We start from the raw sequence: 23,088 nt of genomic DNA on the forward strand, positions 1-23,088 counted from the left end.
GCAGTATGAGAAAAGTCAGAGGCAGCTTGACAGCTGTCAACCGGACGTAGGTTACACAGAAGAAAGGAAAGATAACTTTGCAGGGCCTTGGGACTCCTAGATAATGGTTTCTTTGAAGGTGAAATAACTGACCAGTTCCCTAGAGAGTGTACTCATCCACAACACTGAAATACCACAGCAAGTTGGTGAAGAGGCCAGAACCTCTGAAGAGTAAAAAACGTTTTAAGGATTTTAACAAGGAGAGGACAGACTTTTTGTTCTCCGATCAATATTTTTTCTTTAATAATATTGTGCGGTTGTGTTTAAAGGAGGTACATTATGCAGATGAATCCTTGTTCAGTATTCGTATTTTTATTAGAAAATTATTACATGAGTACTAAAAAGAAGGACATCAACTAAATGGTGAGAGTCTGGTCATCTCCCTCACCAAACCCACACCTCTTTCTTGAGGTCACTTAAGTGTGATGTGTGGATTTTTTAGATGCACACTTACATGCACGCGTTTTGTCTTCACTTTGATTAGAAGTAATTATTGCTATACCGAGTGGCAGGTAGCACAGATTCTAGAGGCAGATGGTGTGATTTCCTTTCCACTTATTGACTGCTGATCTTAAAAGTCTGGGCTTCAGCTTCCTCAGTGGAAATGATAATAGTACTTACCTCAGAGGGGTAGTTAAGAGGATTAAGTGAAATATATATATATATATAAATATATATATATATATGCACTTAGAATAGTTCGGACACATTGAAAATAATATATATCTGTTAATACTACATGATCATATTATACATATTATCTCATGATATACTTATTTTACCTAGCAATATATCACAAAAACCTTTTTCTGCCAGCCCATATACACCTGCTCATTCTTTTTAGTGGCTACGTAGGATTCCACAGTGTGGCTGTAACATACTTAACAACCCCTGATTGATGAACATTGAGGTCGTTGGCAGATCTTTTTCTATCACACATATGCTGTAATTAAATATCCTTTTTCACATACGTAATCTATCATTTCGTTGCCTAGTATTTACGATTACATCGGTTTTAGATGTCACAATATACATATGATTAGAAAGTATCTGTATTATGTAATGGAAATCATGATTAGTGTTTGTCGAGAGCCTCTGACAAACCTAGCACTCATAACTTTAGGTTTAATTAAATATATTATCTCTGTGAAAATCTAGAGGATGCTCTCATCTGGCTTCTTCACCACAAATAACCGGGAATTTTCATCTGCCCTAAAGGAAGGATCAGACGTGAATAGGAGCACGCTGATATATAGTTTTTGAAGAAATGTAGCATCCAAGAGTGTCGAGAAGGATAGCGAATGAAAGTAGGGAGAATAACAGAACAATCGGTTGGCAAAGGCATTGTGAATGACGTGAATACCCTTCACAATTAAAAGCTGGCCTGTTGACCAAGCCAGATTGCCCTACTCATCCACTTCCTACTGCCTGCCACGTTTGACTGATCACAGAGCATGGCCACTCTGTTTTTGAAGCCCTTCTTGAATCTGAATTCTCCATTTCCCCACTTTCAGACCTCACTAACTCTTCCCTCCATTGTAGCTTCCTAACTGTTCTCCAGCCTCTACCATCTCCCTGCTGCCCTCAATCCACTGGGGTCCCTTTTGCAAATCATGTTCTGACTGTGTTGCTTCCGCTTGCAAATGATCAGGGGCTGCCCGTTTTCCATAGTTCTTGGCCTGTTATGCAAGAATGCGGCACAGCCACCACCGGCTCTGACCTCAGCCTTGGCCCTCATCATTTGCCCTCTCGGGAACTCCATATACTTGAGCCACACCTCTGTTTAACCCACCACGCATGCTCAGGTCTTTCCTCCTCCTCCTCCTTCTGAGACGTCCTTCCTTTTCGCTGCTGTCAACACCTGCTCAGCCCGCACGCTCACCTTTGTCTTCTCGGGGGTGCTGTCCTGCTGCCTCCAACACACCTTCGAGAACCTCTGAACCACAGCTCCTGTCTCCTGGTACAGTTGCCGCACCCCTCACCACCCCCGCAATGCCACCCACCATCCTCCTGACTGAGTTTCTCAGACTGCAATATGCATGCAGTTCACCTAGGACAGTTTAAACTTTTTGAGATTTTGATTTTGTCAATTTAAGGTGAGACCCCCAGAATTTACATTTAAACCGCACTCCCCCCCCCCCCCGCCTCCACCTAGGGCCTTGCAATACAGATTTGTGACCACCTTTAGGAAACATTGCCACTCATAAAGAGGAGTGTTTAGGACGTTGTAAATTGCAACCCTTTGAGTTGAGAAATCAATTAGTGGGTCATGATCAGTTTTCCTTCCCCTTTCTGTTTATGCAATATATCATTTAGAATAGAAACAAAAATAAAAAGTTACCCAAAAAAACCACTCTCCTAGAAGGCAGGATGCTCAACAATATTTGTTAAGTAAAGGACATTCAGGAAGACTTTTTCAAATGCTACTAGATGGTGGAAAACTCAGATGACCATAACACTTAAATTTTATTTTAAACTTACATAGACCCTGGAAAAGACAAAATCAGAGTTTTGGAGTGAAACTAGATTGTCAGTAAAATCTCTGATAACATTATCATTTTAGAAAAAGGCTCACCATGTATTCTCAGCTGAAATCTTGGGAAGATTCAGTCCTTAAATTATCAACATTCTAGACATGTACTGACTTTTCTTTATTCTCTCTGAGAAAATTATAGTTGGCAAGAAAAAGAAATGTCAAAACATGCCTTTAAAACTGATACATACTCCTAAGCTTTCCCCTTAAATACACATTTGAACTTTATTTTTCAACAAGAATTTTGAAAATGCTTTTTTAAGACTAGATATGAGGTCATTCTTAAGAATTTATGTTTATATATTGAAAGTATTTCTTGAAAGAAAAGTACAGAAAGGCCCAGTCAAAATTATTTAAAACTAATTTTTTGAAAATGTTATTTATAGGAGAAAGTTCATCAGGTTTTTTTTTCCTCCTTGTTTTTCTTATTTACAAAATAATAGATGCAACTTGAAAAAAATAAAAGGTGTACTATAAATTAATGTATGTAAGAAATGTATAGCAGGGGCGCCTGGGTGGCTCAATCCGTTAAGCATCTGACTTCTGCTCAGGTCATGATCTCGTGGTCCGTGGATTTGAGCCCCACGTCGGGCTCTATGCTGGCAGCTCAGACACTGGAGCCTGCTTCGGATTCTGTGTCTCCCTCTCTCTCTGACCCTCCCCCGTTCACGCTCTGTCTCTCTCTGTCTCTCAAAAATAAATAAACGTTAAAAAAAAGAACAAAGAAATGTATAGCAAAGGACATCAGATTTCCTCATAATCCCATCCTTAGGAAATAACCAGTTAGCAGCCTGACATATATTCTTTCTTGTTTTTCTGTGCATCAACAATACACACATCCATTTTAATAAGATGAATCGTGTTACGCGTACCATTCTATATCTACCATGTAAGACTTTTTATTACAGAAATGTAAAAAATAATACAGCATAACATGCACTCTGTCTAAAACTAATGGTTACCATTTTTCATAGTTGCTTCAGATCTTTTAAAGGAATCACACACTTTTCATAAAATGGAAGACCCCTCTGGTCTTCAACTACCATTGCCTCCCAAAGCAGCAACGATCATGAATTGGGTTTGCATATCTTACAACTTTGTTGTTGTTGTTTTTGTTGTTGTTGTTTTAATTAGCACAGTCTTTTCAAGATCTGCTATTTTGATGCATTTAGATGAGGTTTGGGCTTCTTGGTTTTTGTTTTGTTTTGTTTTGTTTTGTTTTAGTATGGTTGATATACAATGTTACCTTAGTTTCAGGTATACAACTTGGTCATTCCATTTACATGAGTTTTAATTATCCATTCCTTTACTCAGGGACATTTGGGTTTTCCCCTTGTTTTTTAAGTATGAATAATGTTGCATTAAACATACTTGCAAATGTTTCTATGTATCCATGTGCAGGATTTTTGTAGGATATTTACCAAACGGTAGAATTGATGGCTCATGCTGGATGTGCAATTTCCATTTTACGAGATGTTGTGAAATCTCTCTAAAGTGATTGAATCTATTTGTACTCCCACCAGCAGTATCTGACAATGTCTGTTTTCTCATCCTGTTGAAATGTTTACGTTTTTTGCTAACCTTACGAGTATTAAATAATGTCCCATTTTAAGGTTACTTGCATTATGACAACGGAAGTTTCCTCTTCTGAGACTTAAATGTTTATATAACTTTATATTATATATGTGTGTGTGTATATATATAAAAAGTCTAATATACACACACACATATATGTATATATGTTTATATATAATCCAGTATTTCCATTTGCTATTAGAATTTTTGTTATAGATTTATGGGAGTTTTAATTTATTTTGGATACCGATCTTTTGTTTTGGGGAGCAGGGATACATACATACATTAGACAAAGATTACGTTGTGATTTTTTTTCGATATTTCTACAAATTTTTCTGACTCATCTATCGTTTTCTGAGTTGTGCAATTAAAGAACCCTCTATAATTGTAGATTAGTCAGTGTTGTCCTGTAATCCCGTCAATTTTTGCTTTATGTATTTCAATACAAATTTGAAATTATTATATAAACTTGGTGAACTGTCTTTTCGTATACAGAGTTCCTCTTTTATTAATGATTTTGCTTTAAATCATATTTGGACTTTAGTTAATATTGCTATAGAAGAATGTAAGGTATGATTATTATTCATGCCTGTAATTAATAGCAGGATTTACCGACATATTTTGTTGGTTCTTGCTTGTAAGTTTCTTCCCTTTGAATTTATTTATTTTCTTGTGTGCTTTTAGCAATGTCTCAGCATGCATCTATAAAGGAGTAAAACCTCTTCATCTTGGTTGCCTAAGAAATACCTATATTTTGCCCTCACTTTTGAATTATGTTTTCACTTGGTTTCTATGACTCAAATGTTGATTTACAGCCTGTCTCCAGACTTCAGAGACGAGCAGAACCGTTCACTTTGGCCCCACTCACCACTGTGATGTTCTGTTACCTTTTTAGTTCACAGAGATGTTTATCTTGTTTGAGCACAGCTCTCCTTTTCCTTATCAAGTATGCTAACAATAAAGGGGAAAATCTTCAAAGCTACCAAAAAGAAATGGCATATTACCTTTCATTTTTAATCTATCATTACTGCTAGATTAGAGAATATAAGATATAAAATCACAAAGCTGCCTTTAAGCAGATGTAAATGTCTCCACTAGCTTTTTTACCTAAAAGAAAAAAATTTTTAAGAAAGAACATAAAATCACCTTCGTAGCCTGGTATTTCATTTTACAAATGAACTATAATTTATTTAATCAGTCCACTTCTGATAGATTTGAGAATTGTTTCCAGTTGCACCCTGATACAAATGGAGTACAATAAACATTCTTGCATAGGACTCTCTACACACTTACGTTAGTATTTCTATATGATAAACTCCATATATTGAATTGCTTGGTAAAAATATTATCCCTCAAAATCTTATGAAAACCTTTTTTTTATTCCAGTATACTTAATATAGGGTATTATATTAGTTTCAGGGGTACAATATAGTGATCCAACACCTCCATACATCATTCGGTGCTTGAAAACCTTTTGTATTATGACTCCTACCTTCCTTAGTTAAGTTAGTTCAGAGCTTAGGCTTTGTCTAGGCATCCACCATTTCCTTCTTGTATGACTTTGGACAAGTCTCTTAATCTCCTTAATCCTTAGTTTCCTTACCTGTGAAAACAAGACAAGTACGGCACATACCACATAGGGTGATTGTGAGGATGAAGATATTGAATTCAAACCAATTAGTGTGATATTCAACAAATAGTCGTTATTTGTTAAAGACACTGAAAAGAGCTAAAACAAGATGCAGATGGCTGGCAACTGTAGAGGTTTTTAAAAACACTGGTGCAGTATGGGAAGGGGTCAGTCAGGGAGTGAATGGGAATTCTCTTTACCTTCTCTGTGTGTTCACTGTGACTCAGTTTCCTTTCCCCTTGGACTTCCTCCAGATCTAAAAGGTGGCCCTAACCAAGCCATTTTACTGCAAAGACCACCACTTGCTCCTTCTTCGGAGGCTTTTTAAACCTCCCACTTACCTGGTGCTAGAAATGTAGTCTTCTCACTGACCCACCACAAAGACGTATTGCTTCATTTGGTCTGAAAACCAATAATCCAATTTTACTGATGTTCATTCACTCTATACAAATGTTGGCTGAGCACCTACTGCCAAGCATTGATAACATTACGTGTTGGAGAAATGCCAGTGAATAAAGGAGGCTTAATTCTTCCCCTTGGAGAACTCAGAGACGGACGTCAACTGTGGAGAGAGTGGGCAAAGACAGGATGCTTCCCAGCACAAGTAACTTCTAAGCAGAAGCCTGAAAGGAGCAGAGGTTATCCCCATGAGGAGGGAGAAAAGAATGTGCAAAACTATGAGGGTAGTGTAGCAAAGAGTAGTGACTAGTGACAGATTTTCTGTAGCTGGCTTACCATGGTGAAATCTGCTCTGAGGGATGACCTTTTTGGTTAAGAGCCTGGTTAAGTGGCTGTTGGGGAAATTAAAATGGCAGCTGGGCTGGCGGAATCTGGGGAAGTGGCACCTGAGACCAAGAGAAACCACGAGCAGGCGGTGGAGGTGACTCTGCTGACTGTTCAGAAGTTTGCCTTGAGGTGCACGGGGTTGAGTGCAGGTTGAGGCAGCCAGTTGTCAGGGTCCAGAACTCAGAAGAGAGAGGCCCGAGTTGGAAACAATTTGGGGAGGTTTCTTTGTATGGTTTTCAGCACTCAACCAAAAGACAGCATGAGAGCGTTTGTTTTGTTCAGTTCTGAGCAAACATGTTGGTTAGAACTACAAAGCTCACTTGACATGGGTCCATGTACACGTGAGTAAATAAGGTTTGGCCCCAGATAGCAATTACTACTGGCACCTATTTCTTTCATCTCGTGAGACACAATGTAATTGTAAACATCAATCTAGATACCACAGACTTAAAAAAAAAAAAAAAAAGTTTACTTTTTCCCTGTGGGGAAGAACCTGAGTTATTTTCCCTTTGTCTCTGTTGGCTGGCTTGCCAGGCCTCCTCATCAACTACTTTTGTAAGAAACAGACGTGATCCTGTCTGTGCTGTTCGTGACAAAAGTATCCCCAACCCTGAAAAGCGTGTTAATTTTTTTTAAGATAAATTTTTTACGAGCATGTTATTGTTTGGTGAGCTAAAATAGACTCTCCTGTAATCTTCAACACCTTCATCTGTGCTCTTTTACTTAAAAACGTAATACCACAAAGGATACGGAGAATGGTTTCACTTCCTTTATAAATTTCACACTATTTCACTAGACCAATTTAAAACCTCCCTTGCACTGATTACACACTATTTGGATAATAATTTACCTTTTACCGGAGAGGGAATAAATATGTATTCTGGAGGGTCACCTGTGGGTGCTGGACTGATGGGGAATAATTGTTTTATATTTTGGGGTCTGGGCTGTGGGATATGTGGCTTTATTTGATTATTCTCTCATTCCAGGTAATAATATCAGCCACTCACTGTTTTTTCCATTAAGACTATGACCTTACTCAGCACAGTGTCTATTTAAGATCTGATTACAGAATAAATAGGCTTTTCTACAGTACGTGAAGACATAATGTGGGCCTTTACTAAACTAATAGACAAAGATCTGCAGTTAACCTTTTTTTTAAGTTTATTTATTTATTTTTAAGAGAAACAGAGACAATGTGAACAGGGGAGGGGCAGAGAGAGAGAGAGAGAGAGAGAGAGAGAGAATCTCAAGCAGGCTCCGCACTGTCAGCACTGAGCCCGATGTGGGGCTCGAACTCATGAAACCATGAGATCATGACCTGAGCCGAAACCAAGAGTTGGATGCTTAATCAACTGAGCCACCCAGGTGCCCCCTTGCAGTTAACTTTTAAGGGAAACCAAGCTCCTAGAAATAAAACATGCAAACAAAACATGCCAAAGATAGGGGAGTTAAAATCTTACTTATAAATGATAGTAATTTTCCAGGACAAGCACTTCTTCTGGATTTTGCGTAGGTATCCTTCAGCTGTTGACAATCTTCATTTGTCGATTCTTTGCATCCTTTTTCTTGCTTATTATCTATGCATTAAAATGTTCCAGGAACATCTTGCCATTTATCTTGAGTGATTATAACTCAACTCACTGCTTGAATGATTTTTTAACTCCTTTATTTAGTATATGAGATTCGGTCCAAATGGTAACAGTTATAAACAATATTTAAATTGTAGAAGTTTTTTACAAGGTATTGAGAACTTGAAATAACAATAACAATTATTCTTTTCAGTTCTCATCCAACTACGGTGAAAAGATAGAGAGGTAGTAATGTCTAGCCACTCATTTTTATTCATATCCTAAGAAACTAAGCAGTTCACAAGAATTTTTTCTTATAAAAACTATTGAATGTGTTTTAAGCTTATTGTATTAATCACTTTATACTTTAACTGCAATGATTACAATTGATTAATAGATCAGTTTTCCAATTATCATCAGTGAAGCACAGAGAGGGAAAGAAATCACATAAATAAATCTACTGATTTTCACAAAACTAATTTTAAGGAAATAAATACCTTTTCTAATGCTTTCTGTTGGCTACTGTAGTAAAATTGTGAGATATAAGGTTAAAACCTTTTTCCATTTGCCCAATTTCTTCCTGCTGGAGGGAACACCGTACTGTACGATAAGCAATTGTGATAATATGGTTTGTACCGTTCACATAAATCATATTATTTATTGCTTGTTGCATGGACCAGGACCTCCCATCCCTCGCTCTTCTTCTCTGCCTCTCTGCCACACACACCACACACACATGCCTATAAAACATATGTGTCAGACATGTGATTCGTTTTCTAATAGGGTAACTGTTATCATTAATCTTCACTCTGATCGACAAGTTGGATAATTTTCAGAGTGCTACATAGGACTCATTCAGTTTGTCCTTATATGAACTCTGCATTAAACCGTCACATAACAACATATTGTAGACGAAATGAGTCTGAACACACACATGCAGAACACCAGTTTGCCTCTGATATATAGCCCATTTTGTGTTTAACAGTCAGACTCCCTCACATGATTTAATCTGTTCCACTTCTAGTCAATATCCATGAGGAAGAGGGGGATGGAAGATGAGAGATGCTGTTATTTAATAGGAACACCCCCCCCACCACTGCATTTCACAACTCTCTCCCTTAACTTGGAAACCTAGTTTGTATGATGATATGGTTTGCCAGCCATGTGAGACAGAGAGATCACATCGGATACGGATGACCAGACCTCCATAAAACATACATACAAACACAGATGTGCCTGGTTTGGCCATTCAGTCAGAATAAGCATTTTCAGACTGTCTTCACCTTTGGCCCCTACTTAGGTGTGAGAAATGTAGGGAATTTATTGGCTTGTATTTGAGGTCTGCCTTGACTGAGGTTAATAAGATAACACCTGCACGTACACACACACTCACTTGTCCTAACACCATCCAAGTTGTGGAAGGATGAGAAGGAGGTAAAGTATGCCCTGGGCAGATGTATCACCCCCTGAACCAAAATATGCAAACAAAATGTCCAAGGCTGGTTTTGTATTATCCAAAAGTTCAGGGGAACTTGGATAAGTATGCCCCTCCCCCCACATGAAGAAACAAAGAAAAACATTATTTTCTGGTTTTAACAAAGGTAATTTACTTGGGTCAGAGAAATAAAGAATTTATGCTCAAGTTAAACAGGGCACAAAATGGATTTCCTTTGGTTGTAAGCCATGATTGTAGGGTTTTGCTTGATTATTGGGTGTTAGTAATTCAGTTAGATGCTCAGAAACATGGCGGTCAGCTCTTTAATGGTCTTGTGTTTTAAGGAACACTGATGAGCCCTATGACCTTCTAGACTCAGTCCTTTTGAGTCTTATAAAACCAGACACAAATGACTAAAATGTCTCAAATCTTATTATTCTGTGTCTACACTCAATTCATTTATCTTTGTCAAAATTTGATTCTAAAATAAGCTCACAGTGAGTAAGTATATACCCTATAATTTCTGTACCTTCCTATGACCTATAAATATTTCAAAGTAAGTTTTTTTACAAGTCAGAACACAAATGATCTCTCAGTGTTCTTCATTATTCAGCTATCTCTCGCTGTCCCTCAGACTTGCGTCAGCTGTCTCACAAGGTAAACTGTTGGTCACAAGCAGAATCACACAGAGAATGATGATTAGATCAATTCATCACCAAAACCAGAGAAAAATACAGAGTCTTCAGAGCATGCGTCTTACCTTAATGACCTAAGTCACATCATTTTCATACATATTTAAGACTAATACCTTGGTATGAGATTATTTTTCTAGTGGAACTTCAGTTGGCTTAGGCACCCCACTCTACCTACAGAGTTATAAGTAACCTATAGTGTTCTTCCTAAAGTCTTCAGGATGGGTAATCATATATATTTAGTCCAATTACGCCAGTACGTGCTAACTCTGCAGTAGTCATGATAGACCCAGTTACACCAGATTATGACCAAACGTAATGGACCAGAAAATGTCATAATGCAACTAGTCTCCGGGCTGAAGGCTTGGGAAAAGATGATAACACTGAGCCGTCTGACCAAACTTACAACAATTCAGCCCATGTGTTTTGTTTCATTTGGGGGTTATTTTACTAGCTAACCTTCCAGGAAATACATTTAGAAGCCACTTATAATCCCACATATGGGGGACAAAGTAATTTGAGCCTCAAAATGAGAACGTTCCATTAGGCACTTAACCATAAATTTTTTTTTTCTTTTTCAACAAAGGCTTTTTCGCCCTGAAAACGATCTAAATCAACAGATTAAAGAGATGTTCTCTTACCGAAAGGAGAAAATCTGATCTAAGGGAGTCAGTTCAATAAAGCTCTCTCTTCTCTGGAATTCTGTCGGTAAGGATTGATATGGACAAAATACAAATAATCCAAAGGGCACTGCCTCATTCTTCACAGAACCCGTCTTCTACTTCGGCGACGTCGAGTACTCCGTGGACGAGAGCGCCGGCTACGTGCAAGTGCGGGTGTGGAGGACGGGCACAGACCTGTCCAAGCCTTCCAGTGTCACCGTGAGGTCTCGGAAAACAGATCCCCCCTCTGCTGATGGTGAGCAGTTTCCTCTGGCAGCTCTTCCGATTGCTCTACAGTATTCAACTCACCATGAAGCAAAAGACTTTAAAGCTAACATACTGCATTCCTACTAAAGCGGTCTGGATGAATGGAACTTTTTCTGAAATTATTATTATACAGGAGAGAAGTCTAGGCTCTCTTTATTACTGTGAGAAAATACATTTAAAAGCCACAAATCAGGGGTGCCTGGGTGGCTCAGTCCGTTAAGCATCCGACTTCAGCTCAGGTCATGACCTCACGGTTCGTGGGTTCGAGCCCCACGTCAGGCTCTGTGCTGACGGCTCAGAACCTGGATCCTGCTTCAGATTCTGTGTCTCTGTCTCTCTCTGCCTCTCCCCTGCTCACACTCTCTCTCTCTCTCTCTCTCTCTCTCTCAAAAAATAAACATTTAAAAAAATATTTTAAAGCCACAAATCAGAGGCTTCGTTACAAACACAGAACTCAAAGACTCTAAATTCTAAGGCCTTCTTTGCATGAATTGGTTCTCTAATTCATTAGATTCTAATTCATTAGATTTACACTTTGCAAATCTAACATCATTGCATATTATGGCATCAGTGTGCACAGGAATGATCTTGCCAGCCACTCTCACAGAAATCTAATGAAGGGTAAGTATCTTGAAGATGTGCATCTCCGACCTGGTTCCCTCCTCATTTTAACCAGATGTCCCCATAAATACTTCAGATCCGAAAGACTTTTCCATGCTTCAGTATATAAGCTACCCTATCTGGTCCATGCTTGCTTTTATTCTGGAATGTACAGCTCCAAAGAGTTGATCATAAAGTTTAGGGTAAGCATAGGATTAGGAATGTCCTTTGTTTCTTCTTCTAAGTTGCCAACAATACACACTCTGTCTTTCTCGTGTGCACACACACACGTACATCACGCACGCATCACACACTCATCCCACAAAGCAAGCAGGGACCATATCATTTTAAAAGTCACACTGAAGTTTTAACCTTTTTAATGTAGTGGAAACAGCATAATACTTTGCATGTAGTCAGTGTCCAGTAAGTATTTGATTCCCTGAATTCATCATTTTTTAAGAAAAAATTCAAATTGGAGAAAGATGAAAGTTAAAGATGAAGCAGAGGAAAAGAAAAATACTGGAAGAACCACAAGGACATTTGGATGGAGATTTCAAAAAAATGAATTAAGGGCATATACACTCACAGTTGCATATTCAGAGGTAGAAAGAATATAAAATGAGGGTTAGGAGAACAGAAGGTATGAAAACAAAGAAGCAATAATATGGAAACCTTGTCACCCACTCTCAGCCTTTATGAATTCCCTAAAGATTGACAGACAGCTTTGTTTGTAACTATTTTAGACATAAATTGAGGTGTTGACGCTAGGTTTGCACCCCATGGTCTGGAAAATAATAAGCCAAAGACCAGATATGTCTTTGAGAATAAAAGCTGCTCTCTTTTCCTGTGGCGAGTATGGGTAGAGTGAGAGGGACAAAAGCTTATATCTGAAATGTTGCTTTAACCAACAGACAAACACACACCTAAGTAGGATATTTTCTTGTAGCTTTGGAAAATAAATATAGATATTTAACTGATGTTAACAAACTTTAAATGTATGTATTTCATAGGTAATTTTACGATAATCATATATATGATTGATGTGCTGATTAACTCAGACCTGAATTTTATTAGCTCTATTCGAGAATTCTGAAATAAAAACAGAAGAATTATGTAACCAAAGCTAAAATAGCTCATTAGACATAAAGAAAATAAAGTTCAGAACCTGGTCTTTGTTCTACTATCTCAAAAACCTATATGATACTAATCTTTTGCATTTCGTTAAATGTACATTTTGCAATGTAATACCGGTCTATATATTTTTTTAAAGAATCACAAATAGGTCTACATAATTTGCATCTCATAATCTTGTTTAATTTAGTCAGCCCCTGACTGAATCATTCTTTTGTTACTCGTATAGCTGGAACCGACTATGTGGGAATCAGCCGTAATTTAGATTTTGCACCTGGAGTCAACATGCAGACTGTTCGTGTTACCATCCTGGACGATCTCGGGCAACCAGTGCTGGAGGGAATTGAGAAATTTGAACTGGTGCTTCGTATGCCGATGAACGCTGCCCTTGGCGAGCCCAGCAAAGCCACAGTGTCCATAAATGATTCTGTCTCAGATTGTGAGTGTCTATTAATTGACAATGATGAGTAAAATGATAGGCTAGAGTTTATATACATGTTAAGTAAAATGATGAACTGGGGATCACATACCTGTAGAAGTCTGCTAGGGCGGCCATAAGAAAGTACTATAGACTCCACAATTTCTTGTCTCGCAGTTCTGGAGGCTAGAAATCCAAAATCAAGATGTCGGCAAGGTTGGTTTGTTCCGAGGGCTGTGTGGGAAGGATCTGTTCCGTGCCTCTTCTTTGGCTTATAGATACCCATCTTGTCCTTATGTGCCTTTACATTATCTTCTATGTATGTCACTGTGTCTAAATTTCCCCTGCTTATAGAGACACCAATTCTAGTCAATTAGAATCCATTCTCACGACCTAATTTTTACTTCATTACCTCTGTAAAGACCATATCCTCAAAGAAAGTCACATTTTCAGATTGTGAGGGTTATAGGACTTCAACCTATGAATTTGGAGGGGATGCAATTCGACCCATAGCAATACCCTATCTGACCATGTCTTCCTTTCTCCTTCTGACCATTTTGTTAAAATTAGGTAGTCTCAGAAGAAAACTTTTAGTCTTCTTTCCAAATTTAAAAAAACGAAGTGAGATTGTCATCAGTATCTCGATGGAACCACATGGGGTTGCACAGACCCTTGAATGTAATGGTCTTTCCCCACTTCTCAACACAAGACTTCTATCATCTCTAGACACTTGAAACTTCCCTAATAAGGTGCCTAAACTGTAGTTCTAAGTCATGCAGCTGCTGGACACATGGTAGGGCTCTCTGACACATCCTCATGAGGGAGTTTTGAATAAGTTTCAACCATGGTGATCGTGGCGTTGCTTGGAAGAATGTAGCCTGTTGTTAATGAGGCCTATGTTTAATTCACCCATCATAGGTATCACTTAAAATATATACATAATATTCAGGATCATTTTTTTTTAATTTTTTTAATGTTTATTTATTTCTGAGGCAGAGAGAGACAGAGCATGAGTGGGGGAGGGTCAGAGAGAGGGAGACACAGAATCCGAAACAGGCTCCAGGCTCTGAGCTGGCAGCAGAGCCCGACGCGGGGCTCGAACTCACAAACCGTGAGATCATGACGTGAGCCGAAGTCAGTCGCTCAACCGACTGAGCCACCCAAGCGCCCCCATAATATTCAGTATCAAAAACAGTATATATATATATATATATATATATATATACACACACACACACACACACACACATATATAATACTATATTCATTATCAACTTTTCTCACATAGTCTGGGTAAACTCAGCTTGTAATTATATACACAATATTGAGTGTTATTCACAGATAATTCAGAAATTACCCAGAAATTTCAGTAATTCTGAAAAGCTCACGATTAAGCAACATATATAAATACAGATATCTCAAAGTCTCTGGTTTTGTCTATTTTTTTACCATTTCACTGCATCTCCCTACTCCGTGGAATGGGCAGGGCAGAATTTCACAGATAAGAGAAATCAAAACACTTCATTTATTTAAGTGATTTGCTTAACGCCAAAACATTGTCAAGTGACTGCGTGGAAACTGGAATTCAGTTCTCACTTCCGTTCCTTTATTCTTGCCACTAAGCCAGGTTCTCTGAAATGCCGTTTTCCTCAAGGAGATCTCTGTCCACTTTGATCCTGATGCCCATTTGTTTTTGCAGTGCCTAAGATGCAATTCAAAGAACGGGTGTATATTGGCAATGAAAATGATGGGCAGATAGTCGCAATGATCCACAGGAATGGAGACATTCACTACAGGTCTTCGGTGAGATGCTACACACGCCAGGGGTCTGCACAGGTGATGGCGGACTTTGAGGAACGTCCAAACACTGATGGCTCCGTCATCACGTTCCTCCCTGGTAAGGTTGGGCCTGACATTTTTCTGTGGAATTTGAGGAAGCCGAGTTTTTGATGAGAAATGCGTACCAGGAAAATACATGTCCCTGACTTCCACAAGCTTATGGCGTGGTTTTACGGGCACCGTGTGAATCGGGCAGAGTAGGCTGTCACAGATTGAACGAATGTCTTTTTCATGTCGTATTAATTTATTAATTAGTTTCCAGTGATGTGCTGTATTGTTTACCCAGTGGCATATCAGCTGTATAGATACGCTGTATAGATATCTCCCACTGCTGGGAGATAGGGTTCAAACGATAGAAAGGAGAGGAAACAGATGTCACACGTTTAATGTAAATTCAGAGCCTCAAAATGTTTGATCACTTTGATCTCATAATTGTACTAGAAACTAGTACTATGGTCACATTAACTCTGACCGTCTGGTACAAGGCTGCTAAATTTGCTTCCTGATCGTGATGCAAGAAATTCATACATAAAATTGGTATTTGCTCATTATCCTTGTTTTCTAAGATGAGCGACAGAACTTAAAAACAGACATTAAAGAAATTTCCCATACAAGTAGGAGCTCTCGTTGCATATGTTCAAACATTTAATCATTCATTCGGCAAATATTTATTGGAGGCTTATGACATGCCAGATACTGTTCTTCGCCCTGTCAGTACAGCAGGAAAAAAGCAACATCCTTGCCCTTGCGGTGCTTGTATTCTAGTAGCCCATGTGTCCTTTAGGGCCTGGGATGGGATTGGGATGGGATGGGATGTAACTGACGTGCTGTCGTTATCACTGTGCCAGGTGAGACTGAAAAGCCTTGCGTCCTCGAGCTGATGGACGACAAACTCTATGAGGAGGTAGAGGAGCTCCGCCTGGTTCTTGGCACCCCACACAGCAACTCCCCCTTCGGGGCTGCGGTCGGGGAACAAAATGAAACTCTGATAAGGATCCAAGATGATGCTGATAGTAAGATGTTGTTTCTTGTGTTCAGCTGTAATTTGGAAATTGAAATCCCTCTACGTTGATATTTTTGGTGGCTCAGTAAATAACCCCCTCTTGCTTTTTGTTAATGTTTATTTATTTATTTTGAGGGAGAGGAAGAAAGTGAGCATGAGCGGGATAGGGGGAGAGAGAGGGGGAGAGAGGGAATCCCAAGCAAGCAGGGTCTACTCTGTCAGCACAGAGCCTGACGCGGGGCTTGATCCCAGGAACCATGAGATCGTGACTTGAGCTGAAATCAAGAGTCAGATGGTTAACCGACTGAGCCACTCAGGTACCATCCGCCTCTTTCTGACTAAGGTTTTAAAGCAATTGAGAAATAGGGAAAAAGAGTAAGACAAATGGGGAGCCAAATCAACCATTAAAATTGAAAGTTGATGTTGGAGAATATGGTTTATATATAATGCCGAATTTTGAATGTTCATACCTCCCACCTGGTAGAGATAGCCCTGGACCAGCAGTTTCTCCCGCAGTGAGAAAATTTATTATCAGTTTTCCCAGAGACCCACTCCTGTAAGACTTATGGCACATAGAGGCCACCCAGAGTACATGCTCTCTGGGGCTGGTTAATTCCCAAGGAAGGAGCTGGACTTCACACACTCAGTTTCTCTTAACCCACTCACCAATAATTATGGGTGAGGGGACGGAGAGATGCCAGGAGTGTAACACTAATTAAGTTCTTCCCATATGGAAAGAAACGTTAGAAATGAAGAAAAAGTATTCCCCTTACATTTTAATTTATCCACATTTCTCACAATTTTAGAGGCCATCATTAAATTTGGAGAAACCAAATTTAGTGTCAGTGAACCCAAAGAACCAGGACAGTCGGTGGTTATAAAAATTCCAGTGATTCGCCAAGGAGATACTTCGAAGGTTTCCATCGTGAGAGTCCACACCAAGGATGGATCAGCCACCTCTGGAGAAGACTATCACCCTGTGTCAGAAGGTATGGGCGTTGCCAGGGCCTGCCTCCTGGTGGCTGGTGCTCACACTATTTATTGGCACTGGTGCCCTTGAGAAAACGAAGAGAAATATCCAACTGAAACAAAAATAGACATACCCCTTTACATTAATCTCTTTCAGAAAAACAAAGGCAGTGGAATTTAGTTCCCGAATTTTCCTGTTTGACTTACAGGGTTTATGTGTGAGGACTTAGGGAAGAAGTTGTGAATAGACCAAATGACTTTATGTTCTAAGTCTACTTTTACTTTTAATAGGGGTTAACCTTTATTATGATAATCGGATACTAAATAAGTTCGATTCTAGAATATTCTAGTACGATGAAAATACGCATGGTAGCTGAGATAGTTTTTTAGTTTATAGAACACCAACAATCTAAAACTTCAAGCTACAAAATTCTGTGTTAATGAAGGGCAGAAAAAGGCTGGTGAAATACCAACCAAAGAGACCATGAATTTTCCAGGCCTTAGGATTTCGTAATGGATGCTTTTCATCCACCCCTCTCTTTCTTCAAATTTTTGGACCATTTCACCATTTATTTTTATGAGTAATTAAAGCAAATCAGTTCTTCTTTCTCTTTTTATAAGCTATTTGCTGACAGAATAGCTATAAATTGATTTCTTTGTCAAAGGTAAGTTTGTGAATCATGTGGAGTTCTACTTATCCACATTGTTTCTAGTATCCTACCTGTTGCTACCAACAATCTTTAGTTCTTTTTTTTTAATGTTTTTATTGATTCTTGATGTGGGGGGGAAGGGGCAGAGAAAGAGACAGAGGATCCAAGGGAGCACTGCAGTGACAGCAGAGAGCCAGATTCAGATTCGAGGATCCAACCCATGAGCCATGAGATCATGACCTGAGCCGAAGTCGTACACTTAACCGACTGAGCCACCCAGGCGTCCCCAATCTTTAGTTCTTGATCATACAACATCAGGCATTCACCTTGATCTCCTGACTTGTGAAAAAAAAAAAAGGTGGAAAATGATGGACAATTATTTCTGAGTCAGTAATAAAGTTGATGAAGACAATAGGAAAAAAAAAAAGCATCCTCTACCAAAAAGCTTGTTTTCCTTGCGTATATGGTAAATGTTTGACTACTGTAAGGCTTCAAAGTTATCCTCAGAATTTTCTCTTTGCAAAGAATGATATATTTATATTTTAAATATATATTATATTATATTATATTGTATTATATTATATTATTATTATATTTGAAATAAATCACATACAACCCAAAAGAAGAAAAAAACTGGTTAGCTACAAAATTATAAAAATCTAAAATAAGTCTTTTTTCTGTAAATAAGCAGATTTTACATAAAGGAAACACCTTCTAAAGATGGAGAATGTGACCTTTAACAGAAAATGTTTTTCAAGGAAACAAAACAAATTTTTTTGCTGAAGCAGAAATAAAACTATACCTCTGTAGTAAACTGACCTATGAAGTCAGAAAAAGGTTAAATATCAGTGAATCATCTTGTGCCTCTTTTATCTTGTAAACATGCTGTTTCTAAAGCTTCCGATTAAAATGTCATCTCTTCTAACCCATATTCTAATTTCTCCCCCTGTGGTCAAAATTGAGGCCAGTCCCTAATGAACAAACAGAAATAACAAATATAGAAGAAAAATTGAAACTTTTTTTGTGCTAAAAATGTCAAAAGTGACAGATAAAGACTAAAGTAATTGAGTCATCGAGGAAACTTACCTATCATCTAGCAAGTGTACGGTGAGAAAACAGTCCTTGAAATATTTAAAAGAAATACTTAAGTTTTTAACTTCTTAGAAATTGGGTTTCTGTAGCTCTGTAGGATGTTATAAAACTCGACTGCTTATATAAGGGCTAAAACAAGTGATGAAAAGAGTGAAGCAAGTGACGTAGGAGGGAAAATGACACGTTGGAGGCGTTACTGAACCATAAAGTCCATCCCTGCTGGGAAAAGCCGGCACCATCATAGCCAGCTGACTTTTGCCAAGCAGGAAAGTGCAAAAGAACTTAAAAAAAAATCTGTATTTTTCTATGCAATCCCCAGATATTTTTGGTTTCAAAAACTAATTTTATAATGAAATGTCACAGGAGTCAGACCAAACAAATTGATGGGCCAGAGATGATCAGCTCTTTTCATCCTCCGGAACAAGAACCCTAAATTCTCTCAGGGTCTGAGAAACCCAAGACTAATAGACTCAAAGAACACGCTAAGGCTAATGTGGAAGATGGCTGTATATAGAAACAGAACTCATTTCAGAGGGATCTGGCTTACTAACTCAATTTTAAAGAAAAAAAATCTTTTTCATAATTTATAAAAAAATAGAAGTAGCAGAAGAAACACACATTGGAGACACATTTTCCTCTGCCACACTTTAAAGGATTTGTAATTTAGAGTTCTAATGGTTGAACTTCAGTGACGTCGGAAACAGCATCTGCTATCTTCTCTAATTGGAATGATATGCATTAAACTTTTTATTTCTCTTCTGAGCCAGTTTCTCAAAAGGTACAGGAAAACCAACAAAGTCGTTCATCCAAGTCACATGATATGGGTAGCTGCTGACTCTTGAGTTCAGTAAAAGCAATTCATTTTTAACGTTTTAAGAATTTTGAAATGAATAATTTGTTAAAAGGATTCTCATAACTGGGTTTCATTTTCATGACAATGAAACAAATTGGTTTTTAGTGAGGGCAGGATTGAGGGGAAGAATACCATTTGCATCTCTCAAAAAGAATTTTCTGGGGCGCCTGGGTGGCTCGGTCGGTTAAGCGTCTGACTTTGGCTCAGGTCATGATCTCGCGGCTCGTGAGTTCGAGCCCGGCGTCGGGCTCTGTGCTGATGGCTCAGAGCCTGGAGCCTGTTTCCGATTCTGTGTCTCCCTCTCTCTCTGCCCCTCCCCTGTTCATGCTCTGTCTCTCTCTGTCTCAAAAATAAATAAACGTTAAAAAAAAATTAAAAAAAAAAAAGAATTTTCTAAGTTTCCAAGATTAACGCCAACAACAGAAAAAAGTCTTCTTAAAATATAATTTGATATAATATTAAAAAGCTCAACAATTTTATATCCACCTTATATTATCCATACATACTTAATGCAAGTGCTGTTCACAGTTCATAATATTTGTAAAATTAGTCACTTAACTTGGATCCTATTGGCTCGGAAATTCTGGAACCAAGAAGTCAGTTTTTCTGGTTACGCCTCAGTATTAGAACTGGTGATCTTCTGTTCCATTACTCTGTGTTTTTTCAGACCGTGGGCCAACAGACAAATATAGTAGCTTCTGATTAGAATTTTATTTGGATGAAATTGAATAGAATGGAAAACATTGAAGTGCAAGACCTGAAGTAAAAATAAATGATGTTTTCAAACTTGTGATTCCATTTTATTCATACACACACACACACACACACACACACAGACACTGGGCCACAGTGTGAAGTGTTTTTCCTCATTGTGAGTCACTGTCAAAAAAGCTTGACAAAAATTTCACATATTCGTGTGTAAAGGACTTAAATCTGTGATTCTGCATTTGTAGAAATTGAGTTTAAGGAGGGAGAGACGCAGCATATTGTTAACATTGAAGTAATCTTCGATGGGATCAGAGAAATGAGAGAGGCCTTCACTGTTCACCTAAAACCCGATGAGAACATGATAGCAGAGACTCAGGTAAGAGAATGTGGATACAAATTCAGGGCTTGCACTTTAATCGGGGAAAATGCATATAAGGCTCACATGGTATACAGTAGACTAATGGAATTTTGTGCAAACCTCGTATAAAGGAGATGTGCATAATCCCCTTTTCACCTCAGAAATAAATGTTGCTGCTATTACTCTTCCTTTGAAAAGTCATGTGTAGGGGCGCCTGGGTGGCTCAGTCGGTTAAGCGTCAGACTTCCGCTCAGGTCATGATCTCGCGGTTTGTGAGTTCAAGCCCCGCGTCGGGCTCTGTGCTGGCAGCTCGGAGCCTGGAGCCTGCTTCGAATTCTGTGTCTCCTCCGCTCTCTCTGTCCTTCCCGTGCTCATGCTCTGTCTCTGTCTCTCAATAATAAATAAACGTTAAAAATTTAAAAAAAAAAAAAAAGTCATGTGCAGAGAAACTCAGAGACTACAGTCACTGAGCCCCACGTCTGCCCATTTAGCCTTTCCATTTCAGTCGACAGCCATCGAATTTGAGATTCATTTCCAGAAAGAGAGCATCATCTCCACATAAAGAGAAGACTGTAAATTCAGCGCTGCAGCTCATTAAAATGTACATTTTAATCCACGTCACAGTTTGCTGTCCCTCAGAATTCCCACCGCTCATCCTAGCTTTATCAAATTGATGTCCGGAGCCTCAGCGACCAAAATGTTATGGTCCTAATACTGGTTTTCTGTGCTCATTTCACTTAAATTGTGTCACCGACCAATTTTCTTCAAGGTACACATAATTTCCACGGAATGTTGACATTTGAACCTTAATCTCTACAACTGAATAATTTTAGGCACAGACCAATGTTTCTAATATCTATGCTTAAATTTACTGTTTCTTTGATTATTTGATTTACTATTAGTACAAAACCAAATTGGGCAGATTTCTTCCCTTCAGTATTTGTTATCATTTTATAAGCTTTCCTACTTGATGGTATTTCTGCTACAGTGCCTGGCTTGTTTTTTAAGTCATATTGAAAATTCAAGAAGTATGGGCTGAAAACCTTTCCCACGTATATATTTTTTATAACCCTTGATCACATTAAAAATGATTATTGCTATTTTTATGGAGCATTGCATTAAACTCTTTGGGGTGAAAGGAACAGAGATTCATTCAGGTTACTTCAAGGGGCAACAGCTTCTTTTACAAATCCACAGGTGAATATAGATTTGGAAACTGTGATATATAAGATATCGGAAGGTTCTTCAGGAGCTAAGGCAAATTTATCGGCAAGGTGTCCTGGCATCACGCTCTGCCTGGGCTTCAGGCTGTGCTTCTGGTCTCTGCTCATTTAGAGCCTCGCTTTTCACTGGCATCCACGTCAGCATGGCCATGCTATCACATGACCCCTAGGATCTGCCTTATTTCAGCCTGTCGCTCAGCTTTTTCCCCACTAGCAACTAATTGGCCCTTTCATGGGTCTTCCATGTCTCAACCCAAGACAGATTCAGCCGCGATCATCACGATTTGGAGAGGAAAAATAGAACCCAAATACCTCGTGAACCACCGGCCAACCCCGGCTGCCCTGGGCTCATGCACCCTCCCCTGGTGCCGGAAGATATGGCCAAGGTGCCAGAATTACCCAGAACAAACCACATAGGGCCTGTCACTCTGCAGGGGCCCTGCGTGTGACAGTTCTCATCATTGTGAAGCCAGGGACGTGCCAAGCATCATGGGTATCATACCGTACAATAGAAGCTCCTAGAGCCAAATATTTTAATAATCAAAGGTAATTATCTTTTCCCTGTAGGTCACCAAAGCCATTGTGTATATAGAAGAAATGAACAGCATGGCAGACGTCACTTTTCCTTCTGTCCCTCAAATTGTGTCGTTACTGATGTATGATGACACTTCCAGAGCTAAAGATAGTGCCGGACCTGTGTCTGGCTATCCTGTCGTCTGTATCACAGTGAGTAGGCAATTGACAAAATTGAGACAAATTGCAAAATGACTATTTAAAATAATTATAGATGTTAGCCAGTGTAGGATAGGCTTTGCCATGAAGAAATGCCAAGTGGAAAATCCCACAAGGCATAAGCTTTGAACTTTGGGGACAGGAAAACATAACGTTTGTCAAATAAAGCTCCCATTTTTCTTCCTTATCCAACAAAGGTTTATTAACTGATGTGTACACAGTGTGTTATCTCCTGTTATCTCAGGGTCTGCCATTGATAGAAAAATAAATAAGGGTTGAACTGTGCAGTCAAGAAACTTAAAAATTGGATTTTTAAGGAAGAGAA

General features: G+C 38.8%; 1 protein-coding gene across 1 annotated transcript in view; it reads left to right on the forward strand.

The window, feature by feature from the left end:
• The window catches only part of FREM2 (FRAS1 related extracellular matrix 2), a 164,821-nt gene that overhangs the window by 115,145 nt on the left and 26,588 nt on the right, over window positions 1-23,088 (forward strand). The window contains exons 7-13 of the mRNA XM_015544519.2: window positions 11,027-11,176; window positions 13,148-13,357; window positions 15,036-15,233; window positions 16,024-16,188; window positions 16,985-17,167; window positions 20,696-20,826; window positions 22,599-22,757. Of these exons, the coding sequence (XP_015400005.2) occupies window positions 11,027-11,176; window positions 13,148-13,357; window positions 15,036-15,233; window positions 16,024-16,188; window positions 16,985-17,167; window positions 20,696-20,826; window positions 22,599-22,757 (1,196 nt within the window). The remainder of the gene's footprint in view (window positions 1-11,026; window positions 11,177-13,147; window positions 13,358-15,035; window positions 15,234-16,023; window positions 16,189-16,984; window positions 17,168-20,695; window positions 20,827-22,598; window positions 22,758-23,088) is intronic.

This window comes from Panthera tigris, chromosome A1 (assembly GCF_018350195.1).
Source record: "Panthera tigris isolate Pti1 chromosome A1, P.tigris_Pti1_mat1.1, whole genome shotgun sequence".
NCBI lineage: Eukaryota > Metazoa > Chordata > Mammalia > Carnivora > Felidae > Panthera > Panthera tigris.